General features: G+C 41.0%; 1 protein-coding gene across 4 annotated transcripts in view; it reads left to right on the forward strand.

The window, feature by feature from the left end:
• The window catches only part of EML6 (EMAP like 6), a gene marked incomplete at both ends in the record, with an annotated part of 359,577 nt that overhangs the window by 264,444 nt on the left and 69,972 nt on the right, over positions 1-25,161 (forward strand). For all 4 annotated transcript variants that reach the window (XM_080711491.1, XM_080711490.1, XM_080711492.1 and 1 more), the window contains 7 exons: positions 5,200-5,300; positions 7,152-7,354; positions 10,371-10,482; positions 10,716-10,843; positions 14,397-14,538; positions 17,461-17,613; positions 17,981-18,112. In XM_080711491.1, coding sequence (XP_080567617.1) covers positions 5,200-5,300; positions 7,152-7,354; positions 10,371-10,482; positions 10,716-10,843; positions 14,397-14,538; positions 17,461-17,613; positions 17,981-18,112 — 971 coding nt within the window. The remainder of the gene's footprint in view (positions 1-5,199; positions 5,301-7,151; positions 7,355-10,370; positions 10,483-10,715; positions 10,844-14,396; positions 14,539-17,460; positions 17,614-17,980; positions 18,113-25,161) is intronic.

Genomic DNA, 25,161 nt, shown 5'->3' on the forward strand with positions numbered 1-25,161 from the left:
AATTTGCAAATTTTTCCTCATTTGGTAACATTTTTTCCTAAGAGCAGTTTATAGATACTTCTGGTTGCATCACATCAGAAGAGATATAGTCAGAGAGTGACATACTATAGCATGGGAAAGCAACGGAAGTAGTACTCCCTGGTGCAAGCAGTAGGGCTGTGCTATCTGTAGATAATTCAACAACAAAAATAATAGTAATAATAATATAATAACAACAACCAACTAAAAATACTTTTCTTTTTATTATTCCTATTAACTGGCAATTCTAAACAATATTGGTAATAGAATTCTCCCCACCAGGCTGGTGGTATACCATTGCTCAAAATGTCTACCAGTCCTACTCTTCATAATAGCTCAAATGGTAGGTTGTGGCAGTATCAGCCTGGTCCTTCCAGTATACAACTTTTCATCAAAATATTAGCTAGTTAACATACATTGATACCTCTGGTCTAAATAAATTATTTAAGTAAGAAAAATGATAATCTTCTAATTTTATCATTCATTCATATTAGCTAGAATTCTCCTATAGATAAGTTTCCCTTGTTGACTAATTTTTTCTCAAATACAGTTCACACATGAGGTAGTTTTTTTTGTTCTGTTCTGTTTTGTTTTGTTTTGTTTGTGGTACTGGGGTTACTGGAAGCCCTTCTACCTTTGGACTATACTCCCAGACCTATTTTATTTTTGGAAACAGGGTCTCTTAAGCCAGCACGGCTGGCTTCGAACCTGCGCGATCCTCCTGTCTCCGCCTCCCAAGTGTGGGGATTACAAGCGTGCACCACCACACCCAGCCTAACAGGTAGTTTTTAAAATATTAGGATTATTTGTTCTTTGTCTATAACTTGCAGATATTTTTTTCTGAGTTTGTCCTTTGTCTTTGATGTTGGCTATGGTGTTTTTCATTATGCAAAGAATTTTTATTTTTATGTGAATAAATTTATCAACCTTTTCTTCTACTACTTTGAGATTTTGAGTCATAGTTTAAAAAGCATTGCTCATTCCCAGATTAAAAAGAAACCACCCAGCCAGGAGTGGTGGCATATGCCTGTAAAACATGAGACAGGAAGATCACAGGTTTGAGGCCAGCCTCAACAATGTAGTGAAACTTTTAGCAACCTATTGAGACCCTGTTTCCAAACAAAAAATAAAAAGGGCTTGGGGTGTAGCTCAGAGATAGAATGCCCTGGATTCAATCCCCAGTACCACCCACAATTTCTTCTAATCTACTATGGCCTTATCTTTTGCATTATTTTTTTACCTGGCTGTCTTATCACCATTTATTAGTAAATCAATCTTTTCTTCAAAGAATTGAGGTACCAGTGTATGTATGTATGTATGTATGTGTGTGTGTGTATATATATATAATTTGTATGTATTTATATTTGTAAATATTTTGTAAATATATATGTATACATATATGTCTAATTCTGGACTTTCTATTTTATCTCGCAAGTCTATTTTTCTATTCATGAGCATTTCAGGAATTTAAATTTTTTTCTTCATATTTTCACATTTCTTTTTTTTCCTTTAAAATTTTTTTATTGGTGCATTATATTCAAACATCATATTGGGGGAAAATGTATTTAATCTTTTTTAAAAAGATTTATTTGTATTTAATCCTTTTTTTGAAAATACTTTTTTGTGTGTGTGTGGTACTGGGATTCTTAGAAACCCTTCTACCTCCAGGATACACTCCCAAACCCATTTTTCTATTTTTTTTTTAATTTGGAAACAGGGTCTCTTAAGCCAGAGAGGCTAGCTTCAAACCTGCACGATCCTCCTGTCTCTGCCTCCCAAGCGCTGGGATTATAACCGTAGGCCACCACGCCCGGTGCTTGAAAATACATTTTTAATGGTGCATTGTAACCATGCATCATATTGAGGTTTAGTATGATAGAAACAGAAATGTACATAAAACCTGGTGCATATGTCCCTCCAAATCCTGCCCCACTCCCTCCCTTTCCCCATTCATAATATTAAAATTGTTAGGCGGGGCGTGGTGGCGCAGGTTTGTAATCCCCATGCTTGGGAGGCGGAGACAGGAGGATCGCGCTGGTTCGGAGCCAGCCTCGCTGGCTTAAGAGACCCTGTTTCCAAATAAAATATATAAAATAGGTCTGGAAGTGTAGCCCAGAGATAGAAGGGCTTCCAGGAACCCCAGTACTGCCAAAATAATAATAATAATAATAATAATAATAATAATAATAATAATATAAAATAAAATTGTTATTGATAACTTCACAAATGTACATAAAATAGTTTGAATGATTCTTTCATTGGGTTTCCTCCCTCCCCTCTCTACTTCCCTCCTCAAACACTCTTTCCACTGATCTCTCATCATTTATTTGAAGTATTTTTGTTTCCAAGTTTTGTTCTAGCTTCTACATATGAGAGAAAATATATAACCCTTGACTTTCTGAGACTAGCTGATGCTAGTTTCAGCATTAATTGGGTTTATTCTTTTTCCCCATATCCTTGACTAGCATTTTCCTACAAATGACATAGCTTTGTTCTTCATTATGGCTGGGTAAAATGCCATTGCATGTATATACCAGAGTTCTATAACCCATTTATCTATTTACAGAAACCTAGGCTGCTTCCATAGTTTGCCTATTGTGAATTGTGCTGCTATAAGCATGGATATGAATGTGTCACTATTATATTCTAACTATGATTTCTTTGGAAAGATACCCAGGAGTGGTATAGCTGGATGGTGTAGTTCTATCTCCAGCTTTCTGAGGAAGCTCTAAACTGATCTCACTAGTGCTGTACTAGTTTGCAATCCCACCAACAAAGTATAAGATTTCTATTTCCCCACATCCTTGACAGCATTTATTACTGTTTGTATTCGTAATAGAGTTAGATAAAATCTCAGTGTAGTTTTGATTTGTATTTCCTTGATTGCTAAAGACGCTGAACATCTTTTTCATATATTTGTTGGTCATTTGTATTTCTTCCTTTGAGAAGAACCTATTCAGTCCAGTTGCTCATTTTTATTAGGTTTATTTTTAGCTTGTGTTTTAAGTTCTTTGTATATTCTAGATAGTAGTCATCTAGCAGAGGAGTAGCTGGCAAGATTTTCTGGGTTTCTTAGTGACAGAGAATGCAGGGAATTATAAATGTCTAAGATATAATTCTAAAGCATCCTTTATACCTTATTGAGTGTCAAGTGTATTTTTTAAAACTGTGAATTAGTATTGGGTTTTTGGAAAATACCTTTTTATCATCTGTGAAAATGAAAATGTGATTTTCTTTTTACACCTATTCATGTCCTGAATTGTATTATTTGATTCCATAATATTGAATCATCCTTACATTTGGCCATAATATATTTTTATTGGTGCATTATAGTCTCACATCACAATATTGATCATGTGGACAATGGCATACATTCACACAGCACTTGGTGCTTCCCCTACCCTCACCTCCCCATTTTCCTCCCTCCCTATACTGAGTGTCCAGTTTAACAATGGTATATTCACATGAATACACATAGTCGCAGGTAGCATTTCCGTTAATGAAACTCAGCCTTCTTCCTCCTCTACCCTTCCTCCCTGGCTCCACTGAGGTTCTCCTCCATTATCTGGAGCTCCTCTAGTATCCCAACTCTCTAGCTCAAGCATATTAAAGAAAACATTATGTCCCCTCCCTTTCTGTGTTTGGCTAATCTCATTTAGCATAATGTTCTCCAGGTCTTTCCATCTTCCTCTTTATTGTGAGTAGAATTTCATTGTGTGTATTTCTCATAATTTTGTAATCCATTTATCTGTTGATGGAGACCTAGATTGGTTCCATAGTTTGGCTATTGTAAATTGTGAATTGGTATAACTTCCTCAACAAGACCTCTAAAGCTTAGGAAATTAAAACAGAAATTAACAAGTGTTATGGCATCAAACTAAAAAGTTTCTGCTCGTCAAAGGAAATCATCAAGAATCTAAAGAGAAATCCTATGGAATGGGGAAAGATATTTACCAGCCACCCCTCTGACAGAGGGCTAATATCTAAAACATACAACGAGCTTAAAAGACTTTCCATTAGCAAAACAAATATCCCAGTCAAGAAATGGACAACTGAATTGAATAGACACTTCACAAAAGAAGAGATAGGAAGCCCAGTGTGGTGGCGCAAGTTTATAATCCCAGCATTCAGGAGGCTGAGACCTGGAGGATCGCGGTTTGCAGACAGCCTCAGCTACTTAGTGAGGTCCTCTGCAACTCAGTGAAACTCGGTTTTAAAATAAAGAATAAAAAATAGGGCAGGGGGTGTAGCTCAGAGGTAGAATGCCCCTGGGTTCCATCCCCAGGCCTAAAAAAAGAAGAGATACAAATGGCCATAGATAAAATACACATGATGTATTTTTAATGGGCTTTTGGGATGCTATTTGCTCTTGTTTTATTTAAGGTTTTTGTGTCTATGCTCATAAGGAATATTGATCAATTATATTTTTATTAATTGAATTTTTACATAACAAAAATTATGTTCCAGTATACCAGAGAAAGACCATCAAGTAGTTTATTAAGACCAGGAAATTCTTAAAGACTAAAGTAATTACTCTAAAACAAAAATTTCCCTGACACTAGAACCTCAGGTTTATAGCCCAAGTCAATAACTGGTGTTTACCTTTATATTTATCATTCTGCTTCTTGGGTTATAAGTCTAAATTTCTGAATTTTAACATCCTATAATGCCTCAAATCAGTAGATGACATCCTTATCTCTCCATGGGCTATGGACCAGGGGCTTGAGTTGATAGTGAATACATTTCTAGCCAAAAATACACTTAAGGCAAAGTGACCCCTCTCACAGCAAGGATGGTTCATTTGAAGCTTCTCATGAATACTGTGGCAGTACTTTTTCCCTTCTCCTGCAGGAGATTTAGATGTTTTCATAATTACTTGCAGTCTCATGGCAGTAGCATTTTATCTTTTGGAGATGTCTGATACATTTAAAATATTTCATTAATTTGTTTAAATCATGAGCAAATGGACCTCATTCAGTGTTATAGGAAAAAGAAAGAGTTCAAACATTCACAGAAACGCTCATTATTTTAGTGTAGACCTCTGTGTGCCTTTTAAATAGTTTTTAAATTTAGTTGTTCTATAAAATGTACTTTATGAAAGTTATATCACATGTATGCTTTTACTAAAACTATAAGTACTTCCATCCCAGTTTCAATTTTTTCCCTATTTCTCTCTTACAGAGGACATAAAGATAAAATATTTGTGGTAAAGTGTAACCCACACCATGTGGACAGATTGGTTACAGTTGGGATGAAGCACATAAAATTCTGGCAGCAAGCAGGTACTGGCTTCTTGTGTAGTTGAACCTGGGCTTCTTGTGTGGCTCTACCCCAGCCGCAGCGGGGAGGGGACGATTGCCACCACGCAGCCTGTCTCTCTTCAAACAAATATAAAACCAAGCCTAACAAGTATTCGTCCCCAATTATATTTTGGACTCTTTGTAAACTGTGAAACCTAAAACATTGCATGATGCTATGCATAGTCATCAGTGTCTAGAAAGCTTTGAAAATGTTCTGTGAAAATAATGATTTTTATATTTAGTCATCTGTTCTGAAAGCAATAATTATGTTGGACTACTGAGCAGGAAATAATTGCTTTGGTTGGGTGAATAAAGTTTTCAATATTTGGAGGATTCTTTTATTCATCTATCACTGAATTTAAGACATGAATTAAACCCCGACTCTACACACAGAAAGTGGTCAAAATATTTGTGGATTGTATCTACCTCTGAGCTAAACCCCCAACCCTATTTTTTATTCTTTTTTTGAAACAGGGTCTCACTGAGTTGCAGAGGGCCTCACTAAGAAGCTGAGGCTGTGAACTGTGATCCTCCTGTTTCAGCCTCCCAAATGCTGGGATTACAAGTGTGCACCACCACGCCCAGTTTTGTGGATTGTATATTGATAATGGGTATGAGTAAATAAACATGACAAAGCCGGGCATGGTGGTGCATGCTTGTAATCCCAGCAGGATCTCCGTTCTCAGACAGCCTCAGCTACTTAGTGAGGCCCTTTGCAACTCAGTGAGACCTGGTTTCAAAATAAAGAATAAAAAATAGGGTTGGGAGTACAGCTCGGAGGTAGAAAGCCCTTGGGTTCTATCCCCAGTATGCAAAAAAAAAAAAAAAAAAAAAGACAAAACATGGGAAAGTATCTTATTCTTATCACTAATAAACCAAACCCATTATTGCAAGTGTTTCTGGATTCTCAGTATCAGTTTTGGTACCAAGCCCAGTCTTACAACACACAAAACATGAACAGGCCACTGTTACAGTGATTTCTATTTTGTCTTTGTTGTGTGTATGTGTTTGGGTGGGTGTGTTATTGGGAATTGAACCCAAGGATTTCCACCTCTGAGCTATACCCCCAGCCCCTTTTTATTTTTTATTTTCAAACAGGTTCTCCCTAAATTGCTTAGTCTTGCTAGGTTGCTGAGACTAGCTTTTGAACCTATGATCCTCTGTCCCAGCCTCCCAAGTACTTGTATTATAGGCATGTGCCACTGCACCTGGATACTTTCTGCTTTTAAAGGGAGAATAGCTTCCATCCTGGTGCAGTGGTCCTGAGTGGAGCTGGATGTCTCTTTGATAGAGAGTACAGGGACGTGGGAATGCTTAGGGAACAAAACCCATGGTTTGCCCCAGCACACTACCTGCTACTATACAACAAAGTACTGCTCTCACCTCAAAGTTGCTGTATAAAAATCAAGGCAGAACATGCATAGCCTGTTTACATTTAACATGCGCATCGTTCAATAAGGCTTTCCTCGTGCCCCAATTAGTCCCTCCTTCCTCAGGCTGGCACACAGAACTTTTACTGCACCTTGGTTAGCTGTTTTACTTGGTCTGAGATGCATAGTGAGCCCTCTCTCTAGCCAGATCCTAGTTCCTTGAAGGCAGAAACTATTCCTTTTCATCTTTATATCCCCCTGCATTGAGTACTATGCTTGCCACAAAATAATGATTTCATAAACACTGAATTAATGAATGAACAACTCCTCTTATGATGTTTTTATGATAGTCTCTTATTTTTATACAACTAAATATATACACATAAGGCATACGCTCTGAATTTTTCTTTGAAAATGGTCATTATGCATATTCACAGTAGCATGTGTTCTGGGTCTACTCCAGGTGGGGGCTTTACCTCTAAGCGAGGAATTTTTGGAAGTGTCGGAAAACTGGAAACAATGATGTGTGTTTCTTATGGGCGAATGGAAGATCTGGTGTTCTCAGGAGCAGCTACGGGAGATATTTTCATTTGGAAAGATGTTCTACTGCTGAAGACTGTGAAAGCTCACGACGGGCCTGTGTTTGCTATGTATGCATTGGATAAGGTATGCTTTTCAGAGTTCTTTTTCTTCATCAGCTCTCTGGAACTAGAAGGTAGTCTTAGGTAGCCCTCTAAGAGGATGCTGGGACCTAAAAACAGTTCTTTCTGAACTAGGAAGTAGTCACCGAGAAGCTCAATGGGACAAAACTGTCTTCACAGTGTCTCTTTTGCTAATTATTGCTTCTTCATGTACAAGTTCTCCACTTTTCTCACATTTGCGCTTCCTGACTTTCACCCCTAGAGCCCCATGAAAAGTAGCAGGATAAATGTGAGCACACAGTAGTAAAAGGGTCCTGAGATAGATTGCAGCTGGCTCTGGACAGAGACTGGGCAATACCAGGTGGTTAGATTATTGTCCCACACAAGCTATGACAAAAAGTTATGTTCATAACCAGTTCTCCACCTCATAGACAGATCCAGCTTTACCAAGAGTACTGAAGCAAAGTCGCTTATCTGTGCGTCTGTCCAGCTACCCACCTGCCTTGCAGTACTGCCTTATAAATGTTATATTTAACCTTTGGTGCTATGAAAATATTTTCTATAATCAACTTGCTCTCAAATACCAATTTTTTCATTCATTTCTCATTTGCTGGTGGCACCAGTTCCTGTATGCTCTCTGACCTCCAGTCTAAGCCATCCAACACACTACATAAACTACCCCTCATTTCTCACATAGCTGTCCCCAGGGAAATGTGTTGATCCCACCGCAAAAGTAGGTTGTTATTAGATGTAAAATTACTGTGATGCTTTAGTGTTTATAAACTGTTATTTTATTGACAAATATGTTTTTTAGTTAAACTGCAAATGTTAGAAAATAGTAAAACAATGCAAAATTTGTATAGGCCCAATGTTGATGTGGTATAATACTGGTCAAACCCTTTCATGATTTTGTAAGGTAGACTACAAAATCTTGGGGAAAAGAGCCAGGCGTTGTGATGTACAGTTGTAATCCCAGTAATTGGAAAGCTGAGACAGGAAGATCGCAGATTCCAAGCCAGCCTCGGCATCTCAGTGAAGCTTTCATCAACTTAATGAGACCCTGTTAACAAATAAAAAATGAAGGAATAGGTCTAGGGGTATAGCCCAGAGGTAAAAGGCCCCTGGGTTCCATTCCCAGTACCACAAAAAAATAAAAAAAGGGCTAGGAGTGTACTTCAGAGTTAGAGTACCCCTGGGTTCCATCCCCAGTACCATACCAAAATTATGATATAACCTATTAAACTTAACTTGGGGATTAAATCTCCTTGGCTACAAATTCTATGCAGTCATCCTCAGTATCCATGGAGGGTTACTTCCAGGAACCCCTAACCCCTGTGGATTCCAAAATCTAGAGTTGCTCAAGTCCCATACATAAAAGGCATGGGACTTGAATATAACCTTTGCATGTACTGTCTACTTGTATACTTTAAATCATGTCTAAAATACTTATAATACCTAATATAGTATAAATGGTATGTAAATACTTGAAGTTTTGTGTTTCTGAGAGAATATGACAAGAAAAATGCTGTACATATTTGATACAGATACAAAGTTTCTCTTTCCCTAAGATTTTTAATCCATGGATGCAGGTACTGAGGGATAACTGTAATAAGAATATTTAATGTGAGAAACTTCAAAATAGTATTTCCTTGCACACTTCATTAAAATGTATTATCATTTTTAGAATATGGATATTTACAAGGTACCAATAAAAGTACAAAAATGAAGTTTGACAAAATAATGAATAATCAGTATTTTTCATAAAACCAACTTTCCAAGAACAGTTGGTATATATGATAAATTGCCAGAAAGGAATACTAGTGAAGCCAAGAAATCCTAAGCTTGAACTAGAATAAAGATCACTCCTAAAAAAATGTTCAACATGCTAAGCTTTTTGCTTTCCAAGTTTTATCAAAATTAATCTGGATACTAATTATTATAGAACTTATCTATTTGGCAAAACAGCAGGATGGTTTTGTTATGTGAATTACTTAAGTTACTCTTAAGAAACAATCATGTTTTCTCTTTGAAATAACTAGTAATTTTTAAGTATTTAACTTTTTTTTCCTGTACTGGGGATTGAACCCAGGGTCTCACCTGGACTGAGCAGATGATCTACCACTGACCTATACCTCCAACTCTTAACAGTTGTTTTAAATTGTGATGTAAGCCAGGCATGTTGGCGCACACTTGTAATCCCCGCGCTTGGGAGGCTGAGACAGGAGGATTGCACAGGTTCGAAGCCAGCCTCAGCTACTTAGTGAGGCTCTCAGCAACTTAGTGAGACCCTGTTTCCAAATAAAGTATAAAATAGGTCTTAGAGTATAGCCCAGAGGTAGAAAAGCCCCTGGATTCCACCCCCAGTACCACACACACACAAAAATATTAATAAATTGTGATGTTAATTCCAATCTATTCAGTAGGTGTGTATAAGCTACCAGGAGCTTTGCTAGGTTTTGAGGCTCTTTCTGTCCTATGGAAATCCATATTCTGGTTTGTGATCTGGGTGCCGAACCAACCGTTCATGATCCAGTAGTCCAAGTGTTGGCCAGTGGTCTGAGAAAATGCAATGGACAGCCAAAGAGAATGTGTCTAGCTTAGGTAGTGAAATGCTTCCAGAAAATTCTATATGAAGACTACTATCACCAGATTTTTTTTTCAAACTTATGTGCTCAAGAAGGAAAAGTATAGCCAGGGATGGTGGTACACAGTTGTAATCCCAGTATTTGGGATACTGAGACAGGAGGATTGTAGGTTCTTGGCCAGCCTCAGCTACTTAATGAGGCCGTCCGCAAGTTAGTAAGACACTGTTTCAAAATAAAGAATAAAAAAATAGGATGGGGGTATATCTCGGAGGTAGGATTCCCCTGGGTTCAATCTCCCCAGTACTACACATAGAAAAAAAAAAAAAGAAGAAGAAGAAGAAGAAGAAGAAGAAAAGGAAAGGTACACCACACTGCCTTACCCCAGGGGCAGTCATGTTAGGGCCAGGCAGTGGTTGGTATTTTCATGTGTATGTAACGCCCTGTGTGCCTTCACAGGGATTTGTCACAGGTGGGAAGGACGGAATCGTGGAGCTCTGGGATGACATGTTCGAACGATGCTTGAAGACTTATGCCATTAAAAGAGCAGCACTGTCAACGAGCTCAAAAGGTGCCACTTTCAACATTCAATAGAAACCTATCTATGCTCAAGTAGAGAAAATAACACTAAATTTCTTGTAGTAATACTCCGTAGCCCAGTCAGTTCTCTTTCTTCCACCGAGAGTCAGGCTCCTGGCAGAACTATCAAGGATGATTGCCTAGTTAACTTTGAAACTTTAAAATTGAATTTATACTAATAATCATTCTTCTCATTGTATTAAATGGAATGCTTCCCCCAATCAGGCCTGCTTTTGGAAGATAACCCTTCAATTCGAGCCATCACTCTGGGACATGGACACATCCTGGTGGGAACAAAGAATGGAGAGATTCTGGAAATCGATAAGAGTGGCCCAATGACACTGCTTATTCAGGTACTATGTGTGTATATGTTATAAACCAGAGGTCACATCAGGACTGGGCCTGGGGCAAGGTGAAGGGACCGCTCAGGGTTCAGAACTTGCATAGACCCCACCCTAGGTTGCACAAGTGCCGCGTGGGCTGATGCTGCTGTATAACACATTCGTTATCTCACTGTCTCTGTGGGTCAGGAGTCTGAGCAGAACTGGGCCCTCTGCTCAGTGTTTTGCAAGGCTGCAATCAAAGACAGGGTTGTGGGCTCATCTCAGGCTCATCAGAGGAAGCAGCTTCTCAACCAGGTGCACTCAGGTTGTGGGAAGAATTCATTTTCTCGTGGTTGAAGGACTGAGACTTTTCTTCTTGCCGGCTGTTGACCAGAGGTCACGCTCCACTGCTGGAGGCTGCCCACAATCCCTTGGCGAGCAAGAAAGGGGAAAAAATATACACCTTGGCCTTAAGCAATGCAATCTTATCATCACACAGATCTCAGTGTGACCATTCTGTCACTTTTGCCAAGTTATGTTGGTTAGGAATAAGCCACAGGTCATCACTGAAAGGGAGGCAGTTATCCCAGAGGATAGAAACCAGAAGGCTTGCGAGGGGTGCCCCACCAGCCTCTCCATCATAGTCTACCCTCTGAGGGTCCCTACCACATGCAAAAGAGCCCCCTGAGAAGTTTATTCCATCACAGTACCTTCTCAGAGTCCAGAATCTCATCATCCACATTAGCTGGGTGTATGGATGGTCCCTTTAGGTATACTCTTCTCCATCTGTTGATCTGTAGAACTATCATGACGAGCTCTCTGTTCCCACACATATATATTCTCCTTGCCCTCCCTCTCTCCTCAGGAATCGTATTTAGATAAAATCAGATTAAAACAAACACCAGCAGAATCCTCAAAGAGCAGAGAAGTGATAGAATCTCACCTCAGGTGGGAGTGGTAGGATGTACAGGTGGGAAATCCTATCACCTTGGGGGTGTACAGTGCTTACAGGTAAAATACAGTCCTTATAGGTAAAGAGCCATGGTGAGGGCTAAAGGGTGTGTGTCAGACCTGGAACGAAAGAATTTGCTCTGAATACATGAACGTCAGGTCCAGTGGGAGAAAGTCTCCTCTGTGATGGGACCCATGCCTGCAGGCTTGCCATATAAGGATTAGCCCCAAAATCCTACTGAGAGGGTCCTTATGATTTGCTGCATCCTGGGAACAGGTCGTACACACTCTATGGCTCAGAACACCATGCAAGAGTTTAAAAATACATATGGCCAAGCCCTCCCTTGAAGTCCTGAATAAGAATCTGTATTCTGAAAGGAAACTGTTCAAATAAATCTCAAAAATTCTAGCTTGTTGTGCCAGGCACACAGGGGAGTACTACCCTGGAGTTGTATTCTCAGTTAGACTTCCTCCTTCACAGCTCTTTTCTTCCAAACTGATTTCTTTTTCTGGCCATGAGTTCTTACTTAATATTACTAAAAAGTAGTTTTTTTGACCCCCTCAAATACTTGAGAATTTGAATAGTTTTTATATATGCTACACAGCTAAATATGCAGAAGATTTATACTATACTATGATTGAAATACTTATGATTAAAACTGTTTTCTAATTCTATGAAGTATTACATTATAGTTGAGATAATTTTATTTAAGTACGTTTTAAAATTAACAATAAAAATCTGGGTGTGGTGGCATACACTTGTAATCCTAGTACTTGGGAGGCTGATACAGGAGGACTGCGCAGGTTTGAAGCCAGCCTCGGCTATTTAGTGAGACCTTGTTTCCAAATAAAATATAAAATAGGCCTGGGAGTGTAGCCCGGAGATAGAAAGCCCCTGGTTTCCATCCCCAGTACCACTAAAAAATAAAAAAGTAAGAATAAAGTCTGTTTACATCTTGGTTCTTTAAAATTCTGTTCTTTCCTATGTTTGTTTCTGTTGTTGTATAATAAAAATAACCTTCACTATCATTTATTGTGTACCTACTATATGTCAGGCAGCACGACACACTGCATTGCTTCACTAATTTCTACAACAGATTGCTCGGTTAAAATGGCTTTATAAAATGGTCCTCTTGTCTCAGCCTCCAAAGTACTGGGATTACGGGTGTGCACCATGACGCCTGGATACCTAAGGCCCTTTCTTTGTTCCATCCAAAGTACTTCCTGCCAGCCTCATTCACTATCCACTGTTAATTGATAGGAATTAAAGTCATCAGATGAAGAATATGTGATTTTGAAATCAGGAGACAGTGGTTTGACAGGTCCTCAGAGCTGCAACCCTGTTCTTAAATAAAATATTCAGAGGATTTAGTCCAGAGAAGAGTCCATGCAGAGCCATCTGAAAGGATATGGGATGTAGACACTTGACCCATTGTCTGATTGTGACTCTGGAGGTGAGAGGCTTCTGAAAGATAAGAAACCAGATATACAGGATGTTCTCCAGCCCCCAAAAAAGCAAAAATAAATCTACACCCTTTATCCCCATATTTTCTCAGACACTTAAATGTCAGTTGTATTTGGAACTTTGTATTTTCTACAACATTATTATTTTGCTGAAATAGCTTCCTAGTTAAATTGGAATCATCCTATTTCTCTTTGAAACACCACCTATCCCCCAAAGAATTCCAGCTACAAACATCTTTCAGATGCCTCTGTGTGGTCTTCCTGTGTGCTTTACTAAGCAAAACCTTTTTATAATTAGCCCTTAAAATCAGAAATTCAGTAAACAATCTGGTGTATTTTATTGCTCTGTAAAGCACTAATTTCATCTGCACTGCTTTAATTGAGTGATGAGATAGGAATCAAACTTATTTTCTTCCTTTTATGAGTTCATTTTTAAAATACTATTTTATCCCAGCTATTATTCTAAGCCAGTCAAGTGTGTGTGTAATAAAATATAGGTTGTGAAATTAGTCTTATACATATTAGGCAGCTTCCAGTTTTCTGATGCTTATTGTTGGAACATAGGTAGACCAATTTGTGAACAAATACTGAACCTGAGCTGTACCCAGGACACTCAAAGTTAACATTTAAATTTTAATTCTGCTCTGTCAAGTGTAATGTGTTCAAACGACTAAAACTGAACAAATAACAAGAGTATGCCTGTCCAATTCCATGACAAAGACAGGCAGTACCCACATCTCTTAGAGTGTGGTTTTACCGAAGAAAGTGTTTTGTGCAGTTGTGACCAAGCAGTTAGAGTAAAAGGTACATACCTCCTGCACCTGTTCAGAATAAAACAGGATCAGAGGAGGGCATCTCACAGTTCACCTGGGTGTTAGTTTCCAAATGGGAAGATACTCAGTACCATATAAATAAAACCTATAAGCAATGAGTTCATGTTTTGCTTCTCAAAAGAAGAATTTAGTGTCAAGTAGACCTAGCTATAAGTTCCAGATCAAGTGAAAACATTATCCAGTGCAATCATTTTGGCTACAGGGAGCTGTAACTGTGGTTGTTCATATCTGAACCAGTTTGGGACATTCCTGGGCTGCCTGCATACCGCATAAGACTGAAGAAGGGCTGGCCGGGGCACATGGGAGCTGAGTTTTGTTGCCATCCCTCTCCCCAGGGGCACATGGAAGGAGAAGTGTGGGGGTTGGCGGCTCACCCTCTCCTGCCCATCTGCGCCACAGTGAGCGATGACAAAACTCTTCGGATCTGGGAATTATCCTCGCAGCACCGAATGCTGGCAGTACGGAAACTTAAAAAAGGTACATAGTATCACCCTTACACATATGCAAAAGTGTTTGCAAGCAACAGAAATGTTGAATTCACTCATTCATTCAACTGACATTTACTGAGAGCGAGCACCTGTTATATGCCCCCAACATATGCCAGACAGTGGGAATTCAGAGTTCACTGTACAGTTAAAGCCAAGCCCACCAGAGTGTTTCCAGAAGCTTGGCCTGTCTCGAAGCGCCCAACTCTATTGTTCATTTCCATGCACTGCACAGACGTTTGCCACCTGGGGGCAATGTGTCCTTCCTCTTTTTTTCTGGAGCTGCAGGAGCCCATTGAAACTCACCAGCTTGTAAAGAATGCTATTTATCTTTGTGACCAGTTGTTTCCAGAATTTATTACTGGAAAATGAAGGCCAGCAATAATAGAAAAATAACATTTAGTTTTATAAAATGAACACATATATATATCACATATATATATGAACACATATATATTGGAGAATATATATATATTCTCCAGAGGTACAAACCCAGCAAACATTTACTGAGTAGCTTCCATCACTGGGATCCCAGGATGATTGTCCTCATCGCTGCTGTCATATTGACAAGAGTCCCAGCAACAGATGGCCCATTTGAACAGGGTAATTTGAGAAGCATCTAAAAATAGGGCTTTTTTTTTTTTCTGGTGCTAGGGATTGAACCCAGGGGCTTTCTGTCTCTAAGCTCCACCCCCAGCCCTATTTTATTTCTTTGTTTGAAACAGGGTCCACTAGGTTGCTGAAAGTCTCACTAAATTGCTGAGGCTGATCTCAAACCTGTGATCCTCCTGTCTCAGCCTCGCAAGTACTGGGATTATACGTGTGTGACACCACACCTGGCTTAAAAATGGGGCTCTTAATAAAGCTGCAGGTGTAAAGAAATGACCAGAGCAAGTGTGGCGTGTACAGGTAGGAATGGCAGGTCTCATTAGTAGCCCTGGCCCAAAGGGGCAGGAGAAGGGAGTGGTTGCCAGACTTTGAAAGTGAGTTGTGTGAGATGCAGCCAGAGAGGGACTGACCACAACACACACAGTGGCCCTGCAGGAGGCAGCAGGATCAAGCACGCCGGCCTCCCTGTTGTCCTCCATTCCTCTAGTCACCTGCCGTGCTCACCTCTGGCCAAACCCAACCAGAAACCAGAGAACTAGAGCCCCCAGTGCAGTCCACCCAAGCCAGCGTCAGGGCCGAGCAGGTGGGGAAGGGTAGGAAGTGAAGGTGGGTATGTAAGTTGAAGTTGTCCTGTAAGTCACCATGGGCTCAGAGGAGACCTGCTGCCTAGGAGCTGAGAGGTAAGGCTCAGTGCAGCTATAAAAATTCTTAAGACAGGAAATCCTAGCACGTTGCATTTAATCTTCAGAGGAACCCAATGACTGAGGCCTCTCTCATATTATTACCACTGGCAGATTAGGAGAGTGAAAGGGGGGTACTTAAGTAGTTGGCCCAGGGTCACACAGCTAGTTAATAACTGAATTCAAACCCAGGCAGGGTGGCCCCAGAGAGCATGCATATAGCCACCGTATGACACAGTCTTTCTTCACCACATTGCCCGGTCTACAGCAGATGCATGTGTTCAACTGCTGTAAGATGGAATCACTTCGGCCACAAATCTGTAGTGGGGAAATGAAACCAGTTCTCCAGGTGGAGAACTTAAGTGTCAGTCAATGGACTTTATTCCCCAGGTTAAAAATTAGTTCAAAAGAATAACTATGGACACACATATTAGATAGGATGATAGTTCAACCCAGTTTACTCCAGTTATCCTGGAATAATTATTAACAACTCTAACTCTCAAAAGTGGCCTGGTTTGTGCAGTGAATCACGGTTCACCTAGTCCCGATGACTCACCCCAAGGGCAAGGTCATCTTTTCATTCTCTCAGTACCAGCCCCATGGCTGATTTATAGTAGATAAATGATGCCAAGTGAGTGAATGAAAATCTCATGTAGATGAGCCTATTCAAAGTGAGGGTATGAACACAGCTTTTAGCATATCATGAGCAGGGACAGGTGTCCTTAGGGAAGCCCAGTTTGAGAAGCCTCCGCTCGAGGCTGCACAGTGCTCATCCCTGGGGCTGTGTTTTTCAAGTCTTGACACAGTAATGGAGTCCATAATGACCACTTCTAAAATGGATGTGGTAATGGTTGCACAACTCTGCAATCACACCAAGAACTCTTGGGTTCTATAATTGAGATAACATGTGAACCATAGCTCAGTAAAGCTGTTTGAAAGTAAATGGTGACATGGATGGGTATATTCCTAACTAGGCATCTGATTAAATATGCCCCCACACAATCCATACTCCTCATGTGGAAATGCCTCCCAGACAATATTGCTGGTGCCGCACCACCACCCTCGTGCTGGGAGCTTTACAGGGATCCCTTGAGAGGATGCTGTCATATTCCCTCCTTCCACGGCAGCAGAGGCAGGCCCCAAAGCTTCCACCTCTAGAACTGTGCATTGTGATCCATGAGGAAGAAAATGCCAGGAACTGAAATTAGAATGGTGAAGTTTCCTAAATGCAATTTTTTGCATTAAGACATGACATCCAAAATACGGTCTCTAGAAATCTCATTGCATGGCTTCATGCTTAACTATTTTACTTTCCTTAGAAGACAGTTCAGGGGTATGTTGCTCCTGTCCTTTCTCCAACTCACCTGACTTGTCTTTTGAAAACCCCCTATATCCAGGAACGAATGGATAAACCTTACAGAAATTGGAAATGTATTTTTGAAATTGTAATAGCTGTCCTGGGATGACATATTGAGATGTTTTAAGTTACAAAGTTACCATTCTCATGAGTATAGTGTTAATGGCGCAGTCACATGTCCATGTGTGTGCAGGTATCTCTGTCCTTCTGTTTGCTTTGCTGGACAGTAAGGTGTTGGGTGACATGTTCTTTGTGGGTTCTTTTGCAGGTGGAAGATGCTGCGCCTTCTCCCCTGATGGGAAAGCCCTGGCAGTTGGCCTGAATGACGGGAGTTTCCTGGTAGTAAACGCTGACACTGTTGAAGACATGGTCTCCTTCCATCATAGAAAAGAAATGATCTCTGATATTAAATTTTCAAAAGGTAAAGATGACAATGGAGACTTTTTATTTTTTGTGGTACTGGGTTCCTGGAAATCCTTCTACCTCCGGGCTACACTCCCAGACCTATGTTATACTTTTATTTGGAAACAAGGTCTCTTAAGCCAGCGAGGCTGGTTTCAAACCTGCGCCATCCTCCTGTCTCTGCCTCCCAAGCGCGGGGATTACAAGTGTGCGCCACCATGCCTGGCTAATGGAGACTTTTAGAAAGATTTCAGTCTTGGGACAAAATATTTACAATAATGAACTATTTTAAATGTTTCTTGACCTTTCTCCCACTGAATGCTACTTCCTGGAAGTAAATTCCCGTATAAAATGTTTCCATGTTAATTGCACATTTGTCTTCATAGATACAGGAAAATACCTTGCTGTGGCATCCCATGATAACTTTGTGGATATCTACAACGTACTTACCAGCAAGAGGGTTGGCATCTGTAAAGGAGCTTCTAGTTACATTACACATATTGACTGGGACGCTAGAGGTAAAGTATGTTGTGGATTTTAAGATATAATTTCTGGGTTTTTTTTAATCAGTATCCATTCATGTATCATCCCTGGAGAGAATGGCAGCTGAGTTCTAGAGGGGAGTAAGGGGAGGGGACACATGCTATAAAAATTGTTGCAACTTTACAGCCCAAAGGCAGTTGCAGTTAACTGTTTTTGTTATGTTTCCATCTTTTAAAAATCATTGTTATTGTTATCAACATTATTAACTCAAGCCATTGAGTTTTAAAACCATCAAAGACACACAATGCCTTCTGATCCCATAGGAGCCTCCACCTGCCTTTAGGTTGGGTATGTTCTGCCCTCTCCCTGGGTCTTCTGTCCTAGCTTCCCCCTTTTAGACCACAGCTCTGCCTCCTGCAGAACTGTCCCAAAAGGCTCCAGAAATTTTCATCTTGCAACAAAGACAGAAAGCTACCTTCAGCTTGTCCCAGGGGTTTTCACTCTCCAAAGCTCCCCCACACCCCGCTTCCTTCAAGTCCCATCCACAGATGCCACCAAAACACGTCTGTTTATTCATTACATCTAGCTTCTACCGTTGGCCAGTCTTAAGTCAGAAAGTGTGGATGATCTGCGAGACTAGCTCCTACTCTGCAGAATGTATGATTTAATGAGGAAGACATGCTCTTGCTGAACTAATACCAGAGCATGTATTGAGGAAGGTGGGGGTAGGAGGTGGCGAGTTCAGGGACGAGGCTGGCCCTGGGTGGGCTGGGTTAGCATGAGGGCAGTCAAGCACTAGAGCTGGGTCATTGTAGATCCCATCCCAGAGACATGGCTGATATTATGAGGCTGGACCAGGTATTTCTGACTGAGCAAGCTCCTCACTTTCAAAGAAGACATAGTCCATCGTGGAAGAAAGTGCTCCCAGGTGAATCCAAGGTGCCTTCATAGAACAAATGACCTTCCAGATGGATCTTGAAGCGTGTGCAGAAACTCACCAAATGGCAAAGTGAAGGAAAGACATTCCAGGCAGAAGGAATGTAGTGTGCAAAGTCACAAAACTGGGAAGAGCATGGAGCAGTTAAGAAGTACTGAGTAATGCTAAGTGGCCTTGGGGTGAAGTGAAGGGACTGGGCAGAGGCCAACTCGGCAGAGTAAAAGGGGAGTCTTACGTCACACCGGGAAGTTTACACTGAACTTTATTCCAATGGCACTAGGTAACTGCAAGTTATGTAGAGCAGGGAGTTCCCTGTCTCCTCTGGCAGGGTACCTGCCCCTGGAGTTAGACAGCAGCTAATATAAACTAGAGGAAAAGAAGCGAGGCCAAGAGCTCACTTCAGGCACCAGAACACCATCTTTCAAGCGTCTTCTGAACCAGCAAAGGCCAGGCGTGGTGATTCGGGGATCCTGCTGCGACCTGTTTCAGTTATAGCTGGACTTGCCACGCTGGAATTTGGACTGTGCTTCACCTTTACAAACTGCTGGAGTCTTATAGAGCACAGTAGATGGGGAAGCACACAATTTATTATGAGAGGTACAAGAACCCAGCAAGGGCAAAGGGAAATCAGATAAGCCCTATGCGCTTTCGTGTCGGGGCACTGCCAGGTGGCACAATGCCAAGGGCTCAGCCTGGCCTGACATCTGTGACCAGGCAGGACACTGGCGCCTGAGAGTCACTGAGGAACTGGCAAGGCCCAGGGGCTGAGTGGGGCCGCTGCTTCTTAGCCCTCTTCTTTTGTATTCTCTGCTCTGTTGTCTTAAAAAAAAAAAAAAGTCAGTGATTTCCCTGTTTGTTTTTTTTCTTACTGGATAGGATGGGACGCAATGACTTTTATAATCTAACACACACACACACACATACACACACATCACCACCACCACCTGACACAATGTGAAATCCCACCACTTCAGTCACTATTAGGAGTTAAAATTTATTCATATTTTCATTAGGAAGTAAATGGACAAGAAAAAAAAATGGGATAAGTGACGAGTAACTTTTGGAATACTCCCTTTTTTTTTTTTTTTTTTTTGGTGTTCCTGGAAGCCCTTCAACCTTCGGGCTACACTCCCAGACCTATTTTATATGTTTTTACTTGGAAACAGGGTCTCTTAAGCCAGCGCGGCTGGCTGCGAACCTGCACGATCTCCTGTCTTCGCCTCCCAAGCGCGGGGATTACAAGCATGTGCCACCACGCCTGGCAGACTACACCCTTTTGAGAGCCCCTCCCCTGTGAAGGGCACTATTCTGTCTATCTTGGCTTACAAATAAACTCACATTCTATAAAAAAGTAAGTTTTCATTGGGAGAATATTTAAATTATTTTTAATTGTGGCAAAGTAAATATAACATTTACCATCTGAAGCTGGGCGTGGTGGCACGCGATTGTAATACCAGCATTTGGGAGGCTGAGATAGGAGTATTGCGGTTTGAGGACAGCCTCAGCTACTTAAGCCCTTTGCAACTCAGTGAGACCCTATTTCAAAATAAAGAATAAAATATAGGGCTGGAGGTATAGCTCAGAGTTAGAATGCTCCTGAGTTCCAACCCCCAGAACTGAAAAAAAATTACCATCTGAACTATTTTCAAATGTGTAGCTCAAAGCATTAAATACATTCACATGTTATATGGCCATCACCACTGTTCATCTCCAAAACTCTTCCTCTTGTAAGGCTGAAACTCTGTGCTCATTACACTCCCCATTCCTCAAGCCCCTGGCAACCACTATTCTATGTTGTCTTTACAAACTGACTATCTCATGTAAGTGGAATCATATGGTATTCATTTTTGTAATCGGCCTAGCATAATGTCAGGGTTCTTCCATGTTATAGCATGTGTCAGAATTTTCTCCCTTTAAATCTGAATAACACACCACTCTGTATTTTCTGTATTTTGCTTGTATGTTCATCTGTTGATAGATTCCTGGGTTGCTTCCATATTTTAGCTACTGTGAGTGATGCTGCAATGAATGTGGGTCCACAGATGTCGAGATCCTGCTTCCAGTCCTGTGGCACATGCACCCAGGGATGGAACTGCTGGGTCATATTGTAGTTCTGCCTTTAATTCTAGAGGAAACCGTGTACTGTTTTCAATAGTGGCTGTACCATTATATGTTTTCACCAGTAGTACACAAGAATTCCAGTTTCTCCACATCCTTGCCAACATGTATTACTTTTTGTTTTTATTTTGAGAGTAGCCATACTAATGGGTGTGAGGTGTTATCTCATTGTGGTTTTTATCTGCACTTGGAGATTTGCTTTTTGTCTGGCTTTCCTAATTTTGCAAGTTTATAGGTACTATGTCACAGGATGGGGATGAAAAAGGAATAAGTCCAGGATGGGAAGCACAGATCTTAGCCAGGATCCGTGGGTTGCTGCTGTGGAAGGGCGTGGGTCATGGTCTCTGCAAAGTTACTCAGCATGAAGCTGCCACTTGGAGGGGAGAGATACAAACCTCCCTGTTTCCATAATTCTGCTCCAGGCCATCCTCTGAGGCTCAGGACCATGGGAATGGCACTGGGGGAGTAAGAAGGAGACGAGGGTCTTGAAGAACCATTAGCCTCTTCTCTTAAGGGCCCCTTCAGTGAGGATGTCAAAATAAATGGCTTGAAAGTAAAATAGAATACTTGTGATTTTTAGAGAGAAATTATGCCAACTATAGAATGAGAACAGGTGTGGCCACAAATCTTCCCTGCTTTAACTCCAGTCCCATTAGCCCGAGACGTGTCATCCTGATATCCCAGGTGCCAAAATGCCTGACCCGAAGAATGTGTGCAGTTGTCTCAGGACCAGCCTCACCTTTCACAGCAGGGCTTTGAGGGTCTGGCAAGGGCAGAGCAGAATTTAGAAGCAGTAATCTGTTTCATTCCTTTAATCCTATCAGAAATAGTGGAAATATTTGCCAGAACCAGCTGGCTTGTGAGGCGGACACTGCGCAGCCGCAGCCCCGGCCTCGGCAGCCTTGGTGCTCATGGCAACCACAGTCCCAGGAAGCTCAGAAAGCACACCAGGCATTTGCAAGAATAGCAGCTACCCTGAGCGAAAGCTCCTGTGTGGAATGCCAGACAAAGAAAACATACACGGAGAGAGACGGAAACTGGCGCACATGCCCTCCCCGTGCTCTAAGTTCATTTCTGCAAATAGCAGGACTACAAGATATTTTGCCCATTAACAATTTGGGCCATCGTAGAACATTTCATGCCCATTTTCATTCCAGATGCCTGGTGAGTTTGGTATATGTAGGGCCACTTTGGGAATTATTCTAACTTGTAAATTAGGCAGCAGCTGAGATGATGAATGTGGCTCATTTTGTGGACTGCAAAACTCTGCATTGCCAGAGAGATGTACGATTTACTCTACCTCTCCATAATGAGGACAGTGTTTCTTCTGATCTTTTTACTCTGTGTGAGCAGATGTTTCTAGCAAATAAAAGTGTGAGAATTGTCAAAGAATAGGTTTTCTATTACTCAAGACCAACTGCATAGAGATTATAGAATCTCTTTTCTCTTTGTTTCTCTTTGACCTCAGATTTCAGTGGTTATGTGTGTGTACACGTGTGTGTGTGTGCGTTCATGTGTGTGTGTGTGTGTGTACACGTGTGTGTGTGTGTGTGTGTGTACATAGAACAGCAAGCAGAAAAAGAAAAGAGTGGTGACCTAAATATTTTCTCTATGCTTGGCCATGCTTGGCCAGGTATGGCAGGACATGCCTGTAACCCCAGTACTTGGGAGGCTGAGACAGGCCACCTGGGCAACTTAGTGAGACCCTCAACAACATAGCAAGACCCTGTTTTAAAATTAAAAAATTGAAAAAGCGGCTGGAGATGTAGCTCAGAGGTAGATACCCCTGACTTCAATCCCCAGTTCCAAATTGTGTGTATGTGTGTTTCTCTCTTTGCTTAAATAAAGACTATATAATAACAGCAATAATGGAAATTTCAGAGGAGGGAAAGCATACACATAATTATGTTTTCCTAAAGCAAGAATCGTTTTTTTTTTGTGGTTTTTTTTTTTACTTATTCATATCCTAGGTTGCAAGAAACAGAAACCCAATCAAACTACTTAAGCATTAAAGTAATAATGTAGGATGCATTTACTGGAAAGATCTAGGGATGCGGCATAGAATCAAGAGCAGGAAGCAACATCTCCTGAGGGACTAACTTTGGGAATAAACTGGAAAGCATTCAGAACCCAAGGAAGCAGGGTCCTCCACAACCCCTCCTCCTCTGCAGCAGCTTCTCATAGCACCCGACTGTGTCTTATGTCTGCCTCTGGCCCCTCTGCACAAACAGCTTTCTGTGATTCATTTGCCCACAGTGTAGACTCAGCTGCCCCCAGATGCCATCCTCAGTCCCAGAGTCCACATCTCATCCCAGCTAGGCACATACTGGTTCAGCCTCCCCACTTCCAGATTCTCAGGAAAAAGAATGATTCCCCAGCCGAGGCTGGGCCTGGACCATTCTGGGTCACCATCGGCTTCCAGAGTCAGACCTGACTGCAGAGGCCAGCCCTCCCAAGGAAGGGCTCAGGCCAGCCAGCCACATGAGGTGTCTGTGACGCTGGGCAGCACATCTGGCACTTGCTGTCTCTCTATCTAGAGCCGCTAACACTCTTGTAACCATGAAGCACCTCACTCAGGTGGTTTCATACTGTTTGATTTGTTGCTGCTGTTGTTGTTGTTTTTAAGTGAAATATAATCTTTAAGACTATAGTGCAAAGCAAGTTTATTGGAATCTCAGAGAACTACAATACTTTTGAGTTTCATAGTTTCTCATCACCAAAAATTCACCTAAACTTAGCCACATTCAGAGAATGTCTCTACTGAATCCTTTAATTCTTTTTCCACATGCTTTTCTATTTGGGATTACTTTGAAAATCCTAAAAATATAATTACTTTACAGATGAATTTAATTTTTTTGGAAAAGTACTTACTCATTTTCTTCAAATGCTACATAGCCAGGATAATTTAAGTCCCCTTTTTCTTTTCTTATTTATATATGTTTAGCGATAAGGTCAGGAAGCCATATCCATTTCAGAGGACATTTTTTTGTGTGTGTGGCACTGGGGATTGAACCCAGAGGCATTCTACCCCTGAGCTAAAGCCCTAGTCTGATTTTATTTCTTATTTAGAAACAGGGTATCACTAAGTTGCAGAGGCCTCACTAAGTATCTGAGGTTCCTTCAAACCTGCGATCCTCCCATCTCAGCCTCCCAAGTGCTGGGATTACAAGCGTGCACCACCACGCCTGGCAGAAGACAAATTTTCAGATTTCCTTGTACCTCAGAGTCGATTGTTCACCAAATTGGAAATGATTAGGATCATCAGTAAAGAAATGAGAAAATCTTCTTTTTAGTTTGTCACTTAGAAATAGACCTTGAGGTTAGACAAGCTAGATTTTGGACTCTGGTGGTACCTATTTAAACATTGAAGAATGTGATATAAACCACAAAGTTTCTTTTGGGTGTGTTTTTCTGAAGGACTTTTTAAGATTAGTAGACATAGTTATGGGGAAAAGAATTCTTTATGAATCAAATATTATGATGTCTGATATTTGCTTCAAAATAATCTGGGTGAGGCGGTCCTGGAGGTTAACGACAGGCTTGGCCATGTGAGTTCCTAACTGTAAAGGCTGGACATTGGGCATGTAGGGTGTCTTTATGATTCTCACTTCCATATCTATTTGAAATTTCCTATATGTTAAAAAATTCTGACCAAGTGGGTACAGTGGCACGTGCCTGTAATCACAATACTTGGGAAGCTAAGACAGGATCACACGTTCAAGGCCAGTTTCACCAAGAGGCCGAGGAGAGAGACCCTGTTTCTAAATAAAAGATGAAAAGGGCTAGGGGGGTAGCTTGGGGGTGGAATGCACCTGGGTTCGATCTACCATACCCATCTCCCAAAAAGAAAAGCCTAAAAATAGCAGACTGTATTATACCTTGAGTAATTTAAATTTTCAAGCCATAATGATTTATCGCCATGGTAGGAAGAGAATTAGGAAATCTAATCTTTTTCAACATCAATCAAAATTAAGATGATCATTTTATATCAGGCCAGAAGACTCAACATTTTGTTTGAGGAAAGGCTTC

The sequence above is a fragment of the Muscardinus avellanarius genome (assembly GCF_963383645.1).
Source record: "Muscardinus avellanarius genome assembly, chromosome: 15".
NCBI classification, from domain to species: Eukaryota; Metazoa; Chordata; class Mammalia; order Rodentia; family Gliridae; genus Muscardinus; species Muscardinus avellanarius.